Source organism: Dama dama, chromosome 18 (genome assembly GCF_033118175.1).
Source record: "Dama dama isolate Ldn47 chromosome 18, ASM3311817v1, whole genome shotgun sequence".
In the NCBI taxonomy this organism is placed as follows: domain Eukaryota; kingdom Metazoa; phylum Chordata; class Mammalia; order Artiodactyla; family Cervidae; genus Dama; species Dama dama.
Genome location: NC_083698.1, coordinates 30,597,627 through 30,620,914, shown reverse-complemented (window position 1 = coordinate 30,620,914; position 23,288 = coordinate 30,597,627). Strand labels below are relative to the sequence as shown.

At 36.0% G+C, this 23,288-nt stretch overlaps 1 protein-coding gene across 1 annotated transcript in view; it reads right to left on the bottom strand.

Annotated features, from left to right (window-relative positions):
• Nucleotides 1-8,161: 8,161 nt before the first annotated feature.
• SLC25A40 (solute carrier family 25 member 40) overlaps nucleotides 8,162-23,288 on the bottom strand; it is a 90,050-nt gene continuing 74,923 nt past the window's right edge. Inside the window, exons 6-12 of the mRNA XM_061165102.1 lie at nucleotides 22,441-22,508; nucleotides 20,335-20,459; nucleotides 19,546-19,719; nucleotides 15,733-15,842; nucleotides 12,390-12,471; nucleotides 10,108-10,188; nucleotides 8,162-9,768 (exon numbers count right to left, since the gene is read on the bottom strand). Coding sequence (XP_061021085.1) covers nucleotides 9,656-9,768; nucleotides 10,108-10,188; nucleotides 12,390-12,471; nucleotides 15,733-15,842; nucleotides 19,546-19,719; nucleotides 20,335-20,459; nucleotides 22,441-22,508 — 753 coding nt within the window. The 3' untranslated portion in view covers nucleotides 8,162-9,655. The remainder of the gene's footprint in view (nucleotides 9,769-10,107; nucleotides 10,189-12,389; nucleotides 12,472-15,732; nucleotides 15,843-19,545; nucleotides 19,720-20,334; nucleotides 20,460-22,440; nucleotides 22,509-23,288) is intronic.

The window sequence follows — 23,288 nt, the reverse complement described above, 5'->3', positions numbered from 1 at the left end:
AATTTGTAGATCAATTTTGGAAACATTGCCATCTTAACAATATTATCTTCCAATCCATCAAGATAAGGGGTGTTTTTCCATTTATTTTAACCTCAAACTTCTTACAGCACTATTTTGTAGTTGTCAGTGTACACATTGCATACTTTTGCTTAAGTTTATTCCTAAGTATTTTACTCTTTTAGATGCTATTGTAACTGGAAATGTTTCTTAATATTCTGATTGTTCATTGCTTTTTTTTTTCTTTTGATCCAGTCAAGGATCATACAGGGCATTTAGTTTTCAGTCTCTTTGGTGTCCTTTCATCTAGCAGAGCACCGTGCCCCACCCCCAACTTTTTCTCTCACCTGACATTTATGTATTTTATGCACCCAGCCAACTGTTTTGTTAAAACCCTGACAATTTAGATTTCTCTGGTTGTTCTTTCTTAGTATATTATGGTTACACATATTTGGGAAGAATCAATCAATTCAGTTCAGTTGCTCAGTCACCTCTGACTCTTTGCGACACCATGGACTGCATCACGCCAGGCCTCCCCGTCCATCAACAACTCCCAGATTCAATTTAGCAGCAGCAGCATGTCCTTTGAGTCGGTGATGCCATCCAACCATCTCATCCTCTGTTGTCCCCTTCTCCTGCCTTCAATCTTTCCCAGCATCAGGGTCTTCTCCAGTGAATCAGCTCTTCACATCAGGTGGCCAAAGTATCGGAGTTTCAGCTTCAACATTAGCCCCTCCAATGAAGACCCAGGACTGATCTCCTTTAGGATGGACTGGTTGGATCTCCTTGCAGTCCAAGGGACTCTCAAGAGTCTTCTCCAACACCACAGTTCAAAAGCATCAATTCTTCAGCGCTCATATAGTCAGCTTTCTTTATAGTCCAACTCTCACATTCATACATGACTACTGGAAAAACCATAGCTTTGATTAGATGCACCTTTGTTTGCAAAGTGATGACTCTACTTTTTAATATGCTGTCTAGGTTGGTCATAACTTTTCTTCCAGAGAGCAAGCATCTTCTAATTTCATTGGGAAGAATATAGTATAAATAATGCATCTATTTTAGTACATCTCATTAGGAGGTCACTGTCCTTTTTGCACACTGAGAGACCCTTTAAAAGACTGTTCCTTTCGACATCCTGATAGTCTGTCACAGTTTCCTTGCTTTGTGGAAAACAAGATGTTCTGAGTTTCTTTGGTACATTTCATGCCCATACCCAGGATCAGCTGTTTCTCCAAGAAGTCCTGTTTCCTTACCCTAGAAAATGATACCAGAGAACATAATCTGGGCCATAGAGGTGCCCGTTATGACTGGACTGGTCACTGTTTCTAGCCTCTTCACTAGGGAGTTAGAAAGTTTTTAAAGATAAATATACCTTAAATTTATTTTATTTTGTAGTTCTTATATAAAAGGTTTTCATGTACTTGATTTTGTATTTTTATATCTTTCTTATGAGGAAAATACTGGTCCCAAGTTTATAGGAATGTAATTATTTGTTTTTTCTTATCATTTTAATTTCAGAGTAATAACTGTTACTAAAATAGGATGTTAAAATAGATTAAGATTCATTTTTAATTATTTTATCTTGCAAATATATCCCAGAGTCAGAGTACTATGCTTAAAGTTCATCTCAACTCTGTTAACTTCTACTTTCATAAGTAACTGTTTTATTAGTTTAATTATCTATTGTTCTTTAAAAACATATGCAAATTAAATTCATGTTCCTCAATATAAAAGATAACATGTTATAGGCTTTGCTTTTTCCACTACATAGTATATCCCGGAAATGATAGAGCTCTTTCTCATTCTCTTTTACACCTGCATATTACTCCACTGTGTGTGTCAGACTTTTAGTCTTTGCAATTACTGTGTTATAGTCTGTATGTTTTAAAAATATGTGTAATCTAAGTATACACTCTCAGAAAATAGAAAATGGGACTCAAACAGATACCTGGATGCCAGCGTTCACAGCAGAATTATTTTCAGTAGTCAATAGGTGAAAACAGCCCAGATGTCCATAGAGATGACTGGAGTAACAAAATGTCATATACACAAACCATGGAGTGTTACTGAGCCATGGAAAAGGGATACATACCACATACACGAGCCTTGAAAACAAGTATTACATTAAGTGAAATAAGCCAGACACAAAAGGGCAAATGCTGGATGATTGCGCTTTTAAGAATGAATCTAGGATGGGCAAATTCACAGAAAGTAGATTAGAGGTTTCCAGAGACTGAGGGGAAGGGGAGAAAGGAAAGTTACTGTTTAAAGAGGTAGGGAGTTTTTGTTTGGCATGATGAAAATTTTTTGAAATAGTGGTTGGTGATGGTTGCACAATAGTGTGAATGTAATTAATGCCGCTGAATTGTACCTTTGTGTGTGTGTATGTAATTAGAAGTAAATCTCCTTGAAATATTATAGGTCAGTGATGAATTTGGAATTTGGGAGAAACTGTTCAAGCATTTGAGTTCCTGGAGCATTTAGCAAGAACTCTAAATGGCCTGAAATAGGTCTTTTAAGCTTAGACCTTAAAAGGAATATCTGCATCTTTTGATGATAACAAATGTTATCATCAAAATAACATTAAAACTGAAATGTAACAATTATTCTTCCATATGTTTTCCTAACAGTGTTATATCTTCCTATATTTTATTAGTCACCGAAACCATGAAGTGAACATAGTCATCTTTTGGTGTCTGTTCTCATTTTACAAAGGAAGGAACAGGCTCAGAGGAGACTCCTTTCCTCCGGTCACATGGCTGTAAAGAATACAGGCATTCTTTCATGTCCCAGCACAGTTCTTACTGAGTCACTCATTATGTAATTGTGTCTCCTGTGCGCTAGCACCGGGAATATGACGACGACCACAGCAAACTCCGTGTCCTTACTCAGTCTGTGGTTTTTTAATAAAGGAGCGCCCCACAGTTATCACATAGTATGACAGTGAAGACACTGCAGAGGGGCTGTCTGAGACAATGCATGACACTCAGAAACGTCTGACATCTGGTTCAGTTTACATTTCTGTAACCACGTGAGTAAAGCCTAAGCTTTCCATCTTCTTTGGAAAATTGATTTTCACCTTACTAGCCTTTCACAGCCTTAGGCCAGCCTCTTAGAGCAAGCGTGTGCTGCTCGGGAAAGAATGTTTTCCCCAGGCATGGACACAGACCTCAGCCACTCTTCCTTCAGGGACCAGCTGACTTCCAGCAGGTAACCGTATCGTGGTGCAGCGCAGATGCTGAATAAGTTTATTCAGTCAGTGGACAGAGGTTCCCTGGGTCCAGCCTGCAGCTGAACTGAAGCGGCTCTGCTGCGTCTGCATCACTTTACCTTTACCCACATACGGATCTCCTGGTATTTCTGTCGCCTGGGCACTTGTATTGTTGCTATAGTTTTTTGTTATTTTTTACTAATCGAATATGACCATATTCTCCCCCAAAAGGTAAATTCCATTTTTGTTCCAGAACATCTCAAGCTTCCAGATCTGGAACCTTAAAAGCAGCACAAATACTCCCACTGTAATGTTTCTATAAGGAGTAGCATTGAAACTACTGGAAGATCAAACATGTCAACATACAGATGTTTGATTTTACAGTATATCTGCACCGTTTTATACAGTATGTAAAGTTTAATGGTTTGGGGATCTTACTAGTATCAGGATTCAAGAGCAATTAAATATGTTATTTTATCCTAATTTTCAGGTAAAGAAGATACTCCCTCATTACTTGGCCTCTGTGGGTCTCTAACATTAGTGGCAAGTTACAAATCTCTAACAAGCCTAAAATCGAATGACTACCTTGCAAGTCCTACAACAGAGATGACAAGTCCAGGTCTGACTCCATCCTGAAAAATTGTATGTAAAAGCCAGAAGTTTTTATGTTGCAAATATTCCATATACGTAAGTTTGACTGTTGGGGAAATCTTTGGAATTTTATATTGTTCTGGGACATGTCTGGAATTCTGTTGCTTATGTTAGAGAATTTATTCCACTCCATGTAAACTTCTGGGTGAAAAAAAATGCTGCCATTTTTCATTTTAAAATGATTATATTTGTCACTGAAGTTTAAAAATAGGCTTAGAAAACTTTCAGATATCCTCTAATAATCCATTGCAAATTGTACATATTTATTATTCAGATGATTTTCATATATTTAAATGTATCATAGTTGCCAGAGACTGAGTTCAAGGTTTCATTCTAGATATTTAAGTATTTTCTTTTGCTCTCTTATTCAATTACATTTTCTAAAAATGACATTTCATTTTTCATGAACTTCCCAGGTTCTGATGTTTAAATGCCTTGTCTTTGAAGTGAGGAGAAAGGTTCTCAGCTGCAGTTTCACAGCAGTTTATTCAGTTTAACAGTTGCCATTTAGTATCAACCTAACATTCCATTCAACATTTTATAAATATTGTAGGACATGCCTTTAGGCAGTTACCAAGTTTGTTCAGGTCCCAAGGAAAGTATTTTACAGTACTTTAGGCCATTTAGGTAAATTAATAACATTTTGTTTTCCCAAAATTTCCTTTAAAGTTTACCAATTTAAAAATTGATCACATTTATGTCCCATAAATTGGAAAAACTTAAAAGATGTAGAACAGATGTTGAAAACACTTTTATCAGGAGAGATTTCAAGTTCGTTTAAGGATTTGAGAAGTTTTAAAAGATCAGTAGGCTAATCACCATACTTAACATCTGACATCCAGTGCTGTTTTTCTCTTGTGTGCAAGAAAGAATTGTGTCTTACGTGCTTTAACAGATTGTCATTAATCATGCCATAATCTCATTTTAAAACTGACCTTAAAAATTACTAGTTGAAAGTTAGTTTTATTAAAAAGCTCTGAGCTGTCTTTTAAATTTTTGCAAATTTTGAAACAACTGTACATTTGGTCCCCCCAAATTCCACCATATTGAAAGAGAAAATGTATAAAGTATATTTTCTAGGGTAAGTAATATGAGGAAAACATGATCAATTGTACCAAAGATGTTTTATACATTGTTTACATGAAGAGGCTACTACAATACTTATCTGGGACTTCGTATGCTATTTTTTATGTTAATAAAACATAACATTTAAACTTAGTAACTTTGACTATAAAAAGAACATTCCTCCTAAAATATTGAGAAAAGCAGTACTTACTACAGTCATTCTTTGTATTAGAAATGTGGGAGTGTGGTGGTTCTCTGCAATACTTTACTCTCATTATTCAGAATTTAAGAAAATAAACAGTAACAAGGCTACTCTTATGTTAAGACAGTTCAAACAATGTCATTTCAGGGACAAAGAAGACCTGGAAGCCTTTAAGAGAAATTATTTAGAGGCATCAGAACATACTCAGAGCTTCCTTCCTTTAGCTTAAGTCTTTAGCACTTGTAGTAATGCAAATATTCTTGAGAAATGGTACCATCAATCTAGTCTAATTCTGTATACCTTCTTGTGAATAATGTATCTACAGCAGTTTGTAACTCAGCAAGGGGAATGGAAGGAAGGTTGAAACAAGGGTACTGGAAATCTTGGGAGGAGCAAATGAGAAACGATTAAGGGCGGGGGGATCTTAAAAAATTTTAGGCTGGCCTTAAGCACTGTTGCTGCTGCTTTCCTAACAACGGTCAGACTATTTAAATGCTTTCATTCATGGTCCACTCTCAAATGACATTATCCTTCAGTAATTAAAGAAAATCACTGTTACATTTTCCATACATTTTTATAATACAGAAAGGAAATACGGGATTCCATAATTGATCAAAATTTTCAGATTTGTTCTAATGTGTACAGAATCTTGTGCATCTTAACGTGCTGCTGAACGCAGATTGAAACATGACATCTGAGGACAGTGACTTTTTCTCCTTTCTTGGAGCTCTTGGTATAAAATGGATCTGCTAATGTGACTTCAGGTTTCTACACAGTTCATTTCACGCTAGTTTTAGAGATAGTTTGTTAACGTTTGCATGAGGTATGTCTCGATCTTCAGTAGTGTTCATTGTTCACACACCCTCCCCTAAACAGAATGCTGAACTATATGCTATTTCCATGTGTATTTTGTTGCCTTGATGTACGATACTTGTTGCATGTATATTAAACATTTTGTACCATGCAGTAGTAGTCTTATTTTTTCACTGACAAAATGTTATTTGATTCAAGGTATACACTGAATTTTTGTTTCAACAAATGTGGTAAGTGTATATTAATACCTCAAATACTAATATGAAAATGATTTTGGAGAAATCTTCATTTTGTTTCAAATTACTTTTTATTTTCTAAAAAAATGACATAATATGCTTTAAAATTGACAACATTCACTCAAGTGGTACAGTACAGTAGTGGTTTTGGCTGAGTTGTGATTTAATTATGTAACAACCCTGTTTGTTTTCTCACCGTAAAATGGACCCACCCCCATCCTCTCAGCACCTATGTGATGGCATCAGGATAAAGTCAACATTAAATAGAATTATAAGTTCTGAAGTGGTAAGTACCAAATGCAAACTACTATTAACTGTGACTGACAGGAACCTTAAACATCCAAGTAGATTAAGTTGGTTTTAAGTCATCTTTATTAGATGTACATACAAGTTTTCAAGTGGTTAAAAAGTTTCTCAAATTTACAACTTATGTAAATTCCTTGTTAAATTTCCTATTGTTGGTTAGTTTCTGGTTTTGATAAAACTCATACAGTGGATTACTCTGGAAATGTCACATGACTGCTTTGAACATCAGGGCTCTTAATTTCTTTTACCTAGTCCACTTTGCTCTTTAGTAAGCAAACCAACTTCTATTTTACTTTAGCTTTTCTTCCCCACTGATAGGAGGGGAAGATAAAACTATACCAATGCCATGGTGCTATCTTTTAAAAATATACTTTAGTATAAACCAAAACTTTTGTTTTTAAATAGGTCACCTGGTCATAAGTCCCATTTTTCATCCTGCCAGTCATTTTTCTAAAACCAGCTTCACTACACAACACTTTGTCTTAGTATGTGACACATTCTGGTGTTTTCTGTTTTATTCTAGGCTAACCTATGCTATCCTATTTTCTTTCAGTTTAAAAAAAAAAAAAAGGTCTTGAGAGAAAAACAAAACACAACTTTGTACCTTTTCAGAGCTGTGCCCAAAATACTTCCTTGGTTTTCTCTTGCCTCTTGTTCCTTGTTTGGCAGACCAGGCCCCTTGGACTCCTCTTCCAATCTGATCTACCACGTGGCATGTATACTCTGCTCAAGTCACTGGTGCTAAGTACCACTGCCTGATTGAAGACCCCCAACCTCCAGGTATGTTGCCTTGGACTGCCTGTCCAAAGAACCATTTCCCGACCAGCCTCTGCACCCCAGGCCAGGGGAGAATTCTCCAGCTTTTCCATTACTTCTTTTGTTTATTTCTAACAATCACAGCTGAAACCTTAAGACCAATGAGAGTAGCTGAAATGTCTTACCTCCAGAGCTGTTTATATTGCCTACCACATGAAAGGACTCATCTCAGTAAGTGTTGAGTGATGGACTAAAACATGGTAACAGTAATTTACTTTTAAAAGTTCATTTTGGACAAAAATTAAAAAGTAATACACTAAACTTTCCCATATCCCTGGAATTTGTGCCCCGGGGGAAAAAAAAAAAAGGCTAGAATTAAAAGAGTCAAATGTGGCTAAATAAACAAAGTGAATAGTTTTTCCTACAAATAACTTTATTTTTGAAAAGTAATATGGAATTATATGAAAGGCAGCAAGCATGTAATACTTGAATAAGACATTTCTCTTAAAAAACTTACACATAAGAAATTCAATGTGTATGTTAGAAATTTTAACATTAACAGAATGCATTTAGAAACATTACCAAGAATACAATTTGTAGCCAAACCTTTTTGGTTCCTACCAGTAATGCTTTTTTACCACTTAAGTACAGACAAAGCCTAAATTCAGACTTCTTTTCTTTCAGATACATTGCATGTAATGTATGTTACAAAAACTACAGGGAATTAGGTTTATTTAAGTTCTTTTAGTTATAAGAATTTTCCACAATGCAGTCAGTAGTGGGGCAAGGAGAGGATGAAAGTTTCCCTTCTGTTTGTTTATAAGTGACATTAACTTCAAATACATAACTGTTTTTTGAGACTATTCAAAACCTAAATTTTTCTCTTTTCCTACCAATTAGCCAAAAGAAGCCAAGCAGAACAAAGGTAAATTTAAATTTAATACTGTTCAAATCAGTGTTCAAGATAAACTTCCATGTGTGTTTTATATATATGTTGATAGTACAGCATTAACATAATTTTATATGAAAATATTTAGCTAGAAGCACAGTGGTAGCTTTAAGAAAGCACAAAATATTTCAATGGAAATATAAATATATTTTTATGGATATATATGTTGCAAACTTAAAGTAAATCAACACAGGATAAAATAAACACAAAAAGCTTAAATAGAAACCCTATATAGTTTATTTCTGGTGAAACATAAATAGTTTTCTACTATATTAGAAATACATTAATTCCTACCAACACTAGAGATTTGTCACTTAAATATGTATTACTCTATTTTAGGGGAAAAATGTTTCACGTTTTCATAAAATACAGATAGACTGCAATAAAGTGCTTTTTCTTAGAGTATACAGATCCTGAGAGAAAAAAAAATATTAAAAAATATTGTTAGTCTTGAACTCATATTCTTTTTCATTCTTACATTCATAAACTAAACTTCTTAGGCATTAGCCTCCAGTGACCGAAAGCTCTTTCTTCAAGGAAGCTGGCTTGGTAGTTCTTGGTCTAGCACACTCATGTGAGATGTGTAAAGTCAAGGGACATCTGGAACATACTCTGTCTCAGTGATGTTAGAACAAGCGAACAGACGTGACCTAGAGAACTTCACAAATGGTAATACCTGCTGACAAGACAGCTGAAACCAGAGGCCTTTCTTGTGCTGAAACAGCATTCTCACTAGCCTGAATACAGTGTGGTTTTCCACTGCAAGTTTGACTGAAGTGAACATTTAATACGGTCAGTAAACGCTCTCTCTCACAGAAACAGTAGATAATACAGGGTCTTTAAACATCAAAAATAGCAGCATCAATATCACACAAGTTATATTTTTGGTTCATGAACATAAGATAGCCATACCTCTGATCAGAGAAATCTTAATACACATGAGGCCTTAAAACAGTAACAGGGTGGGGAAAAAAAAAAAACCCAAATATATGTGAATTAAAGAAAATAACTGATAGGCAATTTTGTTATCTACTTTGTTGAAACAATTATCTATGTCCATGATTTAAAAGACTTGGGAATTCTTTTAGACTGTGTACATCATTCAGCATGCAATTGCAAAAATGTTTGACGTCTCTTGACACTCCCAACAGTATGAAGTTACATAGAAATCTGTACCAAACTCTAAGATTATTGCTTTCAGTGTAGAATAATTTTTCTCTTCTTTAGAAGAATGCTCAATGGTTATGATTTCTGGAATATCTTTTTCAAATTCTCAAAATTTAGGATAAAAATTTGAAGTTAGAATGATTAAATGCAAAGTAGAGATTTACTATTCATTTAAATTATAGATAAGAATGCTAGAAAACCACTGTAAGATAATAGCGAAAAAAGTGAAAAAAGCTCTTGCCTAAGAGTCTCCTCTTATTATTTGGTCGAGGTTGTTATTTCAGGTTTAAACGGCATCTCTAGTATTGCTGTCTTTGAGCATTTTGTTTCTGGAAGAAAGACTTTCCAAATTCATATGTACTGATCATAACAGCACAAGCAGGAGCAATTTTAATTAAACGAGGAATCAGTCCTAAAAAGGGAACAGAAAAATTCAGACCAAATTTTACCTTGCATTTTAAAATGTAACTCATTTGGTTTCACTCTGACAGTTATCAAATTAAGTGAAGTCAAATATAAAACACTGTCCCGTAACTGGTGTCAGAGAACAAGCCGAACTGTTCACTTCTTACTTTAATTCCAAATTACTTCAAAAGCAACTGGTGTTTAAAAATTTTAAACTTACAGCAAAGATATTTAGGAGGAAATAGTAAATGAGGAATATTTTCAAAAATTTTCTGCTGAAAGGCAATTAATTTAAAAGGAAAAGTAAACATTTTAGTCAACAGTTTGGTAAAGGAAATATTTTTACCTGTAAATAATCCAGAAAAGCCATTCTTAGCAACAATGTTCTTCATTATAGTCCAGGTTGACATTTGCAAAGGCACAGAAACTACGTTAAAGAAACGATGCTATTATAAATCACCGCTTAACGTCTAACATAGGTGAGTACACATAGAAGAGTGTCTATGGCTTCGGGATGTATCATCTCATCATAATAAGAACAGATCAGTTTACATAAAGAACTATTTTAAATCTTAATAGTTGGATTCATTAAAAAGAAATTTTAAAGGCACTTTTAAGGTACATAGGACCAGATGCAATGAAGGAGGAATATACAGAAAGCCTCTCCTGAATTGATGTTTAAGCTTGGTGGTATATATCCTTTATACTTTTTTCCGCATCTTAAAAATCTTTCATAATGAAAAATTTTAAAGATATACAGGAATCTTCATGGGGTTCCCCAAGTGAAGCCATGATAACCATTTTTCATTGTACTTTTAGTGCATACATTAAAAAAAGTTTTTTCCCCTAAGAGAAGCTTTAAGGAAAATAGCTCATTCTCCCTAGGGAGGCTCCACCTTACTAGAATCTTTCTGAATAGATGTTCTAGTCCTGAAATAAATCAGTCCTGTCTCCTCTGAGGGGAAGAGTTTTCCTGTAACAAACAGTAACATCTCACTTATTTGCAACTACTCAAGTGTCTGGGACACAGTAAGGAAACAGATTTATACATCTTTTGAAAACAGCAAAAACAGATGTTACTCAGATTCAAACATAAACCTCATGAATCAGCTGTACATACACAAAGTTCACTTATTCGTCATACACAATGATTCTAAGCAGCTGGCTTAGCCCACAGACCACAGACGCTAAAGGTGAAAAAAACCTACTGAAAGGTGGGCGTCCGACCACGTGAGCACTGTGACAGGTGAAGACCTCCGTCTCGCCCAGACCAGTGGGCGACAGGCCGGCACTCCTGAGTCAGCCTCACCCGCTTCTGAGAGCTGCGCTACGAAACTACAGTAATCAGCGTGCACAGTGACGGCACTCGGAGCCATCAGGATTAAAGTGCATTTTAGGAAGTACGCCCCGCGAAGAAGGGGAAGTTAGGGAAGGTGTCATTCAGTAATAGCGCTGTAGAATCTGCAACTTAATGAAGAGGGGCTCGTTATCTCCAAATTTCTTTTACATAATATTAGATTCTCTATGAAGACAAACGAGGCCTTTTCATTTAGGAAGCTAATCTATCTATCTAAATAGTGTAACTACAGTAATTAGAGCAACCAAACAGAAAGGATACATTTAAAAACCAAGAACAAAGTATTTATGACTGAAATTTAACTCTCTAAAAAGTCAGTGACAAAAGCTTTATACTACAAGTTGGCAACTTATACTCATTTAAATGTTTTTCAATTTTGGAAACAACTAGTAAAGAAAGGAGGCTAAGTAACTGGGTATTTCTAATCTTATGGAGCTCAAGTTCCAAATTGGTCTGTATTTTAATAGTAGGGTGAGATGAATGTAAAAGACAACGAACAAGACAACTTCTCAACTGGAGGTAAGCCATGGCAGAGCCCTGCCTAAAGATCCAACATCCAAGAGCTCTTTCCACAGGGAAAAGCAACTTCATACACTGTAAGGAAACACTGTGTGATTATTAATATTTCAAGCACAGAACAATAAACACTCCTCTACTGACCATCCAAATGATCAAATCCTAACAATTTTATGTTTCAGAAACAAAGCCCCATTTCCAGTGGGCTTGCTACACTTTCTGTAATAATAACAGAATGAATCTAGTAGAAGCAACTAATAGTACTTTTTAAAAAATATGGACCATTGTTAAATTCTTTATTGAGTGTTCAGTATTGCTTTTCTTTTGGTTTTTTGGCCAGGAGGCATGTGGGATCTTAGCTCCCCAACCAGGGATCGAACCTGCACCTTCTGCATTGAAGGGGAAGTCCCCGGGACAATTTTATTCTAGAAGAAATGCAGGTTATAAAGAAGTAGATGGGATAATAGGCAGGGGGGAAAAAAACACATCAAAAAGGAAGCTAAAAAATAGAAAAGAAAAAAGAAGAAGATATGTATATGCATACTAATATAGTCTTTAAAAATTTTTTTGTTTTGGTTTAGAGTTTTTTCTGGGTACTCCATTCTAACAATACATTAGTTTGAGTTAAGTACAGAGGAAGGCAACAAAGGGGCAGGGGGAATCTTGTCTTCCCTTTCTTAGATATTCCTGACAGTATCCAGAAAGAAAATATTTTTCATGGCATCTTAGACACATTTTAAATTAATTAAACTTACTTTTCTGGCTTTCATATATCCAAAGTTGTGTCTGCTTTTGTGTTTTTACCACATCAAATGGCAAAGTTAGAACAGCTGCAAACTAACAAAAAGTAAAATTGATTAAATTTTCCCCAAAGTATTTTATACTCTAATTAGCATATTAATAAGGATAGTAATAAAATCATAACTAAACTGAAACATAAAGTGAAACCAGAGAGGTTTAAAGAGAAGCTCCTATTGAAGAGAACAGATAAAGTCTTATGTATTCCTCCCAAAGTTCAGGAGTAAGAGAACAGTCCCCCTATATTCCTGAGGTCACACTACACTAGTTGGCAGTCAGAATTCCAAGCAGACATCTGACTGCAAAACCAGTATTCACAATTTCTAATGCTCCTGTGTGTTCCATTATTCCTTTACTACAGATGAAGGTATAATATGTATTTTAAAGCAGAAATTCAAGTACCTAGTAATTAGCATTTAAAATTTTCCAAATGTTTTTTAAAATGTCAAAAAAAATTGAAAATGGACTTTTGAACATTTAGTGCTACATACGTTTTCTTTATGGGTTTCAACATATTTATTAAATGTAGTTCACAAAGCATCTTTAAAAACACATTTCATGCAAATCAAAACCACAATGAGGTACCATCTCACGCCAGTCAGAATGGCTGCTATCAAAAAGTCTACAGGCAATAAATGCTGGAGAGGGTGTGGAGAAAAGGGAACCCTCTTACACTGCTGGTGGGAATGCAAACTAGTACAGCCACTATGGAGAACAGTGTGGAGATTCCTTAAAAACTGGAAACAGAACTGCCATACGACCCAGCAATCCCACTGCCGGGCTTATACACCAGTGAAACCAGAATTGAAAGAGACACGTGCACCCCAATGTTCATCGCAGCACTGTTTACAATAGCCAGGACATGGAAGCAACCTAGATGTCCATCAGCAGACAAATGGATAGGGAAGCTGTGGTACATATACACAATGGAATATGACTCAGCTATTAAAAAGAATGCATTTGAATCAGTTCTAATGAGGTGGATGAAACTGGAGCCTATTATACAGAGTGAAGTAAGTCAGAAAAACACCAATACAGTATATTAACGCATATGTATGGAATTTAGAAAGATGGTAGTGATGACCTTATATGCGAGACAGCAAAAGAGACACGGATGTAAAGAACAGACTTTTGGACTCAGTGGGAGAAGGCGAAGGTGGGATGATCTGAGAGAATGGTATTGAAACATGTATATTATCACATGTGAAATAGATCACCAGTCCAAGTTCGATGCCTGAGACTGGGTGCTCGGGGCTAGTGCAGTGGGATGACCCAGAGGGATGGGATGAGATGGGGAGGGAGGTGGTAAGGGGGTTCAGGATCGGGAACACATGTACACCCATGACTGATCCATGTCAATGTATGGCAAAACCACTACAATATTGTAAAGTAACTAGTCTCCAATTAAAATAATTAAAAATTTCAAATTAATCAATTTAACACTTATTTCCATAATGCCTTAATTAAGCAAGGAAGGTTTTCTGAAAGAACAAATTCCCTTAATAATGTCTTATATTTGATATAACAGTCATGCAAAGTAAAACCTAGTCTCTCTTTTCTGTTTCCCAACTTACATTTGGCCAATATGCTCATAAAATAACCTTTAAAGTCATTTATTTTTATTTCACCCATCAATGTAAAGAGATTTAAGTTCTTGAAATCAGTTTCAAAGATCTCAGGTAAGATAAAATCAATTGTTTCTCCACAATCTAACAAACAGAGTTGTCCTTTTGTACCTGAGGTATACTGGCTACAGATACTGAAACTTGCAGAGTATCTATCCCTTATATAAAATGGCACAAAAAAATAAAATAAAATGGCACAGCACAGTTGGTCCTCCATGTCTGTGGTTCCACATCTGTGGATTCAACAGCCAAGAATCGAATTGTTTCAATCTGCAGATGCAGAACCCCTGGACAGGGAGTGCTGATGGGAGTATCAAAAGTAGCAACAATGAGGTATGAGCCTGACACTTTGCAGAATAACAGGGTTTAGGCTGTTCTGTTTTCTAACAGAAAGCCTGGACATTATCCCACTGATGTGCTTTTCCTGTTGCAGAGACACATTTTTATTTAACAGTTAAAAGGCAGTAATATTTTCTAAATTATTAAAGATTTTAAAAATATATTTTGTGTTAGGTAAGAAAGAGTAAAACAACATTCTTTCATTACTGGAAACCTGAGACAACACCCTACAGCCATTCAGCTTTTTTTTTTTTTTTTTACATAAAGCACTAAGTGCAGAACTGGTTCTACAATTCTGTTAGGGGTCACTAAACATAAATGGTACTTGTTTTTCATCATTCATGGTGGATTAAGATATAAATAAAATTTGTAAGTTACTTTTAATCACCTCACAAATAAGAGAAATAATGAAAAGATTTTACTGGTAGTCTAATTTCTTAAAGTGCTACAAAGAATTGCTCTTTTGCCTCAATATATTTATACCCCATTATAGGGTTAACTCGACATATACCAGACCGGAGAATCTTCATGTCTCAATTTTGAACACAATCTCAGGGCCTTCTGTAGCCTAGGTTTTCTGACAGTTACCCCAGTATTTTTCTGCCAGTCTCCATGACTTCACTGTGCTCCTTCACTCTCTTTATCGGGTTCCAATACGTCAGCACATCACTGTGTCATCAAAATTCATTCTCTAAGTATGTGGGGATAAGAAAGCTCTCTGTGTTCAAGATAATGGTGATAAGAATCTGCACAAAGGCCCACTACATGAGTTTTCATTATGTGAAAGAGTGGTCAAAGGTGAACTCCCTACTACCCAAAAATGGTCACTGGGTACTGCTCCCTTCTAATTTTAAGTCTTATTCAAATTCTTTTAAGAGGTACTCAGAATGTTCCCAAAGAAACAGGAATTAGCAGCAAAGGATGCAATTACTTCTAGTCAATCAGATGATACATAAGAGATAACTTTTATAAAATATTAACTAACAAGATCTACTGGTATTTAATGACCAAACTGCCAAACACTTTGTGTAATAAAGTACTATCTAAATTCATTATCATAACTAATGATCTAACAAGTTCAAAAGTTTCAGAAAGATATAATGATAATGTATTTGTAATATAATAAAGACAGATATAAAATGCGTTTTAAAATATTTAATGGCTAGTACTGATAATTTATCTTCAAAGTAGGGTAGTAAATACTTAGCACTTTGAGGATGCACTACTTTAAAGTTGTTCTATCTCAATACACATGAAATGCTACATAATATTTTGTTCTGTTTTAGTAAGATAATTATCACTATGTTGGAATATAACAACAAAAGAATAAACTTACAGAACCAGACAATGCCCCTGAGGTAAAGTTGATCATAAATGTTGGTTCATATAAGCCAGATCTTGCACACAACCACTTCTTTAAGACTTCATAGTTATACCAGTACATTGCTACAAAAACAGAATAGAATCAACACATTTAGAAATGAAATGTGGACTTTACGGAAAATACTTGAAGAATATTACATATTAAAGGAAAAGAGAATTCTAGTATTGACACACCTTGCTTTCTGCTTAGACACATACTAGGTGAAATTTGTAAAAATAGTAACCAAATTATCAGTAATATTCTAGGAGTCTTACAAACAAAACTATGGGGGGGATCGGGATGGGGAATACATGTAACTCCATGGCTGATTCATGTCAATGTATGACAAAACCCACTGCAATGTTGTGAAGTAATTAGCCTCCAACTAATAAAAAAAAAAAAGAAAGAAAAAAAACAAAACTATGCATCAGTAAAAAGTAGGACTTTAATCTCAAAACCCAACAAGAACATGAGAGGAAAGGAGAGAGTCACATCTCATGAACACTGATGTAAAAATCCAAAAGAACAACTGAAGTATTTCATGAACTATCACAACTATGACTAAATTGGGTTATCTGATAAACACAGTGGTGGTAAACATAAGAAATGCTTTAGATACCGTGTACCACATTAACAGAATTGTAAAATCATCTAAAAATGATGGAAAAGCATCCAAAGAAATTTCTTAGAAACCGAGGAATAAAAAGCAGCTACTTCAACTGGATAAAGGATATTCATCACGAACTTAAAAATGAAATAGTTATAATTTACACATTATTGTCTACATAGGAAAAAGGTAGGCAGACAAATTAGGATTTATAAGTTTTAGAAGAAGCTGAATATAAGCTAACAGACAAAAATCAACTCACATTGCACCACCCACAAACACCTGGAAAACTTTTTTAAATAGATTTTTTTAAATAGGCACTAAAAGCTGCAGATTCTTGTACATACCCAGCAAGAGACTTAAACAATGTTCCCAGCATTGTTTACTTGTTTATTCATGTATAAACAAGAGTGAAATCAAAACAGCTGCACATATGAAACAAAACTTAAGGAATATTTCCAAGTAAAATAAATTTTATACCTCAAAAATAGGCAAAACTGAATACCATCGTTTAGCAATAATACATATGTGGTAAGACTACTTCTTAAAATCAAATAAGTGATAAAAATTCAGGTAAGAGGTCACCACTAAGGATGTCACAATGGAGGGGGACATATGTGGTTTCCTTATTTTAAAAACTGCCATTTACAGAGGTGGTGATGTCACAGGTGTTTATTAGCACACTTGGTAATTAATTTATATCCTTACTACTTTTTATGTATAAAACATCAAAATAAAAAATGAAGAAGTATTGGTCTAGGAATCCATGGTGTTTCTAAAAAGCACAGCTGAACACAAAAGTTGAAGAAAAACATTAATGGAAAGGGAAAGATACAGGACTGTGAACAGGAGTCCAAGCAAAGGATTAAATCAAAGGGAGAAAGAATGTGGAATGTTAATACAATGGTTCTCAGTGATTATTTCTTCCAGGTTTTAAATGGAAACATCAGATTCACAAGAGAAGTACTACTGAAGCATGCACATTCTATAAGTTGTTAATTTTGTATTTCTTCTTGATTTTCTCCCTTTTCATAATTCAATGGTTAGCACAATCTTGAATCTGATTTATAATAGTTCCTACAAGACACTCACTCAAGAGGGGGAGATTTTTAATAATTGAAAAAAGTAGGAGTCAATATAATTCACAGGTGGTCTTAAATGTTATGATATTTTGATTTGTAGTCCTTTACATATCTTATTAATTATGACTTCTTTACAATAATTTTAAAGGTAGTTTGCATTACCTACATATGAGTACTCACCAATTGATATTTAAAAAGAAAGAAAACACGAAGAGAAAAGAAAACCAGGCTTCAAACAGATACCGTTCGGTATTTTTCACAGAACTAAAACAAATAATTTCACAATTTGTATGGAAATACAAAAAACCTCGAATAGCCAAAGCAATCTTGAGAAAGAAGAATGGAACTGGAGGAATCAACCTGCCTGACTTAAGGCTCTACTACAAAGCCACAGTCATCAAGACAGTGTGGTACTGGCACAAAGACAGAAATATAGACCAATGGAACAGAATAGAAAGCCCAGAGATAAATCCACGAACCTATGGACACCTTATCTTTGACAAAGGAGGCAAGAATATACAATGGAAAAAAGACAACCTCTTTAACAAGTGGTGCTGGGAAAACTGGTCAACCACTTGTAAAAGAATGAAACTAGAACACTTTCTAACACCATACACAAAAATAAACTCAAAATGGATTAAAGATCTAAATGTGAGACCAGAAACTATAAAACTAGAGAAGAACATAGGCAAAACACTCTCCGACATGAATCACAGCAGGATCCTCTATGACCCACCTCCCAGAATATTGGAAATAAAAGCAAAAATAAACAAATGGGACCTAATGAAACTTAAAAGCTTTTGCACTACAAAGGAAACTATAAGTAAGGTGAAAAGACAGCCCTCAGATTGGGAGAAAATAATAGCAAATGAAGAAACAGACAAAGGATTAATCTCAGAAATATACAAGCAACTCCTGCAGCTCAATTCCAGAAAAATAAATGACCCAATCAAAAAATGGGCCAAAGAACTAAACAGACATTTCTCCAAAGAAGACATACAGATGGCTAACAAACACATGAAAAGATGCTCAACATCACTCATTATCAGAGAAATGCAAATCAAAACCACAATGAGGTACCATCTCATGCCAGTCAGGATGGCTGCTATCCAAAAGTCTACAAGCAATAAATGCTGGAGAGGGTATGGAGAAAAGGGAACCCTCTTACACTGTTGGTGGGAATGCAAACTAGTACAGCCACTATGGAAAACAGTGTGGAGATTTCTTAAAAAACTGGAATTAGAACTGCCATATGACCCAGCAATCCCACTTCTGGGCATACACACTGAGGAAACCAGATCTGAAAGAGACACATGCACCCCAATGTTCATCGCAGCACTATTTATGATAGCCAGGACATGGAAGCAACCTAGATGCCCATCAGCAGACGAATGGATAAGGAAGCTGTGGTACATATACACCATGGAATATTACTCAGCCGTTAAAAAGAATTCATTTGAACTAGTTCTAATGAGATGGATGAAACTGGAGCCCATTATACAGAGTGAAGTAAGCCAGAAAGATAAAGATCATTACAGCATACTAACACATATATATGGAATTTAGAAAGATGGTAATGATAACCCTATATGCAAAACAGAAAAAGAGACACAGATGTACAGAACAGACTTTTGGACTCTGTGGGAGAAGGCGAGGGTGGGATATTTTGAGAGAACAGCATGTATATTATCTATGGTGAAACAGACCACCGGCCCAGGTGGGATGCATGAGACAGGTGCTCGGGCCAGGTGCACTGGGAGGACCCAGGGGAATTGGGGTGGGGGTGGGGGGGGAGGTGGGAGGGGGGATGGGGATGGGGAATACATGTAACTCCATGGCTGATTCATGTCAATGTATGACAAAACCCACTGCAATGTTGCGAAGTAATTAGCCTCCAACTAATAAAAATAATTGAAAAAAAAAAATAGATACCGTTCATTAAATAAATACTTATCAAGATCTGAGAGAGTCACACTGAACTAGGTGTGTGTGATCACCTAAGACAGTAACGTACCTCTAGCCTTAAAGAATCTAGAATTTCCTTGATTTAAAAGTGGTATATACAAAGCTACTTAAAATGTAGCAAATAAATCCTACCTGAGAATGGTACATCTCTAAGAATGGTAGGAGCCCAGCCCCTCCAGAGGGAAATCCAACCATCTTCAGATACTTTGTTGCTGACAAATCGATGTAGTTCCTCATAAGAAAACTTCTTAGATTGCATCTTGGTTCTAATCAATTCCAGTGGACTTATTACAGTCACTGCGCCAACTGGTACAAAACAAGCGAATACAACAAAAGCAAAGCCATGCATTATGAAGACATGCATGCAGAAATGAGTATTTCATGCATTTTTATATTTTAAAATTTTATTCTGAAATGTCTTCAAACTGTATCTAGTATCTAATGATGGGAACATCCTGGCTCAGATTTTTTTCCTTGATAAAGGTATTTCACATACCTTACTCTTTCAAGAGCAGTTCCACAGCCATTATATATCAACCAGGACTATTATAAACCTCACTTCCACTACACAGAGAAAAATGTCCTTCTGATTAAACTCTGAATCTCAAAGTTTATATGATTAAAGACTCTGGCATTAATTAGACTCTGTGTTATTATCCTAAAATCTAGAATCTAAGGTCTACAATCTCAAATCTGAAAACTCTGCCGAAGAATTAACGGGATAGGTTGATCCCGTCCTGTTCTGATGGCAGTCTCCACACAATATGACCGCTAGAGCATAGGTGTTAACATATGAGGACAAACTACAATGCAAAATAAATCTTTACCAATACTCTATTTGAAATTCTCTATAAGTATAAAAATGTTAAAACAAGCTTTAAGTAGAAATCAGAATGAAAATATTGTGAATTTATTACTTACGTCTGGCCACAATTCCAGCAACAATTGGTATGCGGCTTTCATTTTCTCCTAATTTAGATCTCAGAAGAGCAGTTAATTGATCATAGCAGGTAAAATAAATAACTGTGGCAGGAACTGCCATCACTCTGTTAGAAACATACAAACAAAAAGATTTGCATAACACTATCAAAAGGCTTAAACATACTCTTAAGTTATTATTAAGTACAAGACACAGAGCATAATGCATGTGTGGTCTGTCATATCAGGCTCTGAGACCCCATGGGCTGTAGCCCGCCACGCTCCTCTGTCCATGGGATTTCCCAGGCAGGTGTACCAGGGTGGGCTGACACTTCCTTCTCCAGGGGATCTCCCTGACCCAGGGATCAAACCCACTTCTTTGTGTCTCCTGCGCTGGCAGGTGCGTTCTTTACCAACTAACTGCACCTCCCGGGAAGCACAAAATGAAGATCCTTCTACTTTACAGAAGCTGAAAACCACAAGAAATCAGCTATGAGATCAATTTTTCTTTAACGATTATCAGTGTTTAACTTAGACAACAAAAAAATGCAAAGTAGGTTTCTGCTCTCCAGAGATTTGTAATGTAGTAGAGAAGACAAGTTTAGAGCACCCAGTCAGGTCGTAAATATGAAAAGACAAATAAATGGTCTTGACTTACTCTGTGTCTGGTCTTCATTCCCAACTATATACATAATGGTAACAAGAAAATCACTAAAGTAAAAAATCTTGTAAAATTTACTTGTAAAAAAGTACAAGCACAATTATAAAATGCTGTGGACCATGTCATCCCTGCTTATAACTGAAAATGATGTCACCAGAATATATATATTCCAATGACATTCTTTCAAATGAAAATATTAAGAGGGAGTTATTAATTAAATACAAAGTGGAAGGTACTATCATGTCATCAAGATTTAATGCAACAAGAAACCAGTCTCTGTTTCTGGTCTAACCAAAGGACTATCACAGACCACACGTGGCGATGCCTAATACTCTACAGTGAAGTGTGGTGATGAGAACTTCGGAACAGGACTGACTGCTGCTCCCGGATCTATCACCAACCTTATAACCTTAGGCACTGTTTAGAGTATGTGCCTCAAAACTGACTGATGTGCTCCATAACAAGATAAATCAGAAAGAAACGAGGTGGAGAAAGGCAAGGTATTAATTGGAATTTTTACATTCAGCCTTAGTAGCTTGCCATATGAATTCACCTAATACCTAGTTAGTACAGAATTATCTCGAAAAGAAGTATAAATAGTACAATACTTCTCATTATTTTAGTAAAATAAAAACTCAAATGAACACTAATTTCTTAATATCTGAACATGAAAAAATAAAGTATGCTTGTGCCCCAAATCTGGTATCTTCAGGAGGGCCTATTTGTCTACTTGACCTTGGGTCATCTTCAAAGAATTTAGCCGCCCTTGAAATACTCCCTGTAACAAGGCTTTTCTGTATGTCTGGAGCACTAAACCAGCTTGCCTGCATTGATTTGTGCAAATGATGTGAGATTTGGTAAATATCTGCTTCTTTTTGGGGGGCTGGAGTTTCAGTAACCACAGCCAGTCGTGAACACAGCATGCGATTATCATTAGCCCCCACTGCAAACCCTAGACTCAGATTCAAGTGCCGGGAAGGCGGGACTCCTGCACTTGCCGCAGCGGCCGGGGGCTGGGAGAGGCGCATGCGCCCTGCGTGTCACAAGTGGGGGTCTCGGGAGGACTCCACCTGGCCAGCTCCTGTTGCGCCTTTCCACTCACTGATTCCGCTTCATGCCTTTTCCCCTCACTGATTCCACTTCGTGCCTTTTCTCCTTACTGATTCCACTTCGTGCCTTTTCGCCTCAATGATTTCGCTTCATGCCTTTTCTCCTTACTGATTCCACTTCGTGCCTTTTGCGGTAACAAACCACAGACATTAGTATACGTCCTGTGAGTCCTTCTAGCAAATCATCAAATGTGGGGTAGTTGTGAGAGTCACAAAACAATGCTCTAGAAACTGAAAAGTTCTGATATTAAAAATGCATGATGTTGTCCCATCATACTGATAAGGCAAAACAAAACCACCACCATCACTAAGTAAGAAAAATACTAAATTTCAACTTACAATGTAGGAGGAAGGCCACTCCACAGGGATTTAATGCCCTCATTTCGAATGATTTTCAAAAAAGCATCCTAAAATTGTAACAGAAAAAAAGTAGTCAAAATAAAGAAAAAAGTTTATAGTGATAATTGGTATTTGATTCTTTTAAGCATTTATTTCTAAAATAAAAGTTTCCCAGATTTATATACGCCCATTCTTTAAACACAGAAAAAAGAATTTTTCTCAACTTCCAGACACAAATAAAGCATTTCTAAATGACAGTTCCTGCTTACAAAATAAACCTATATTACTCAGCTTGGGATTGTTCTACTTAGGGCTGAGAAGCAATGTATTTTGAAGATTATTATAAAAAGGAAGTGGAGGGATGGCAGAAAGTTAGAATAACTCTCCTCTCCAATTATGAAATCTGACAGAACATTATTTAAACCCAGTATTTGAAAGCTCTGAGGAAGAACAAAAAGCAAGTAGAAGCTAGAGGGACGCTTACTGTAAAAAGTCAAAGTGCCATGAATGAGGTTTGCACATTTACAGCTTTTTGCCCATGGGAGCTGCAAGGGACAGTACATTTACTTGCTTGAGATGGCAAACACCAGAGTTCAGGCTCGTAGACTAATCAGAAAGTCAGAAGGGAAATCCTAGGAAAAGAGGCTACAGAGGACATTCTTGTTGTTGTTTAGTCGTTCAGTCACGTCTGACTCTGCGACCCCACGGGCTGTACCCTCCAGGCTCCTCTGTCCATGGAATTCTCCAGGCGAGAACACTGGAGTGGGTTGCCATTTTCTTCTCCAAACAGAGGACGTAAGTAAGCCCTTGAATTTAGAGACAAAGTCAGCCACAAGAGGTGGCTCACC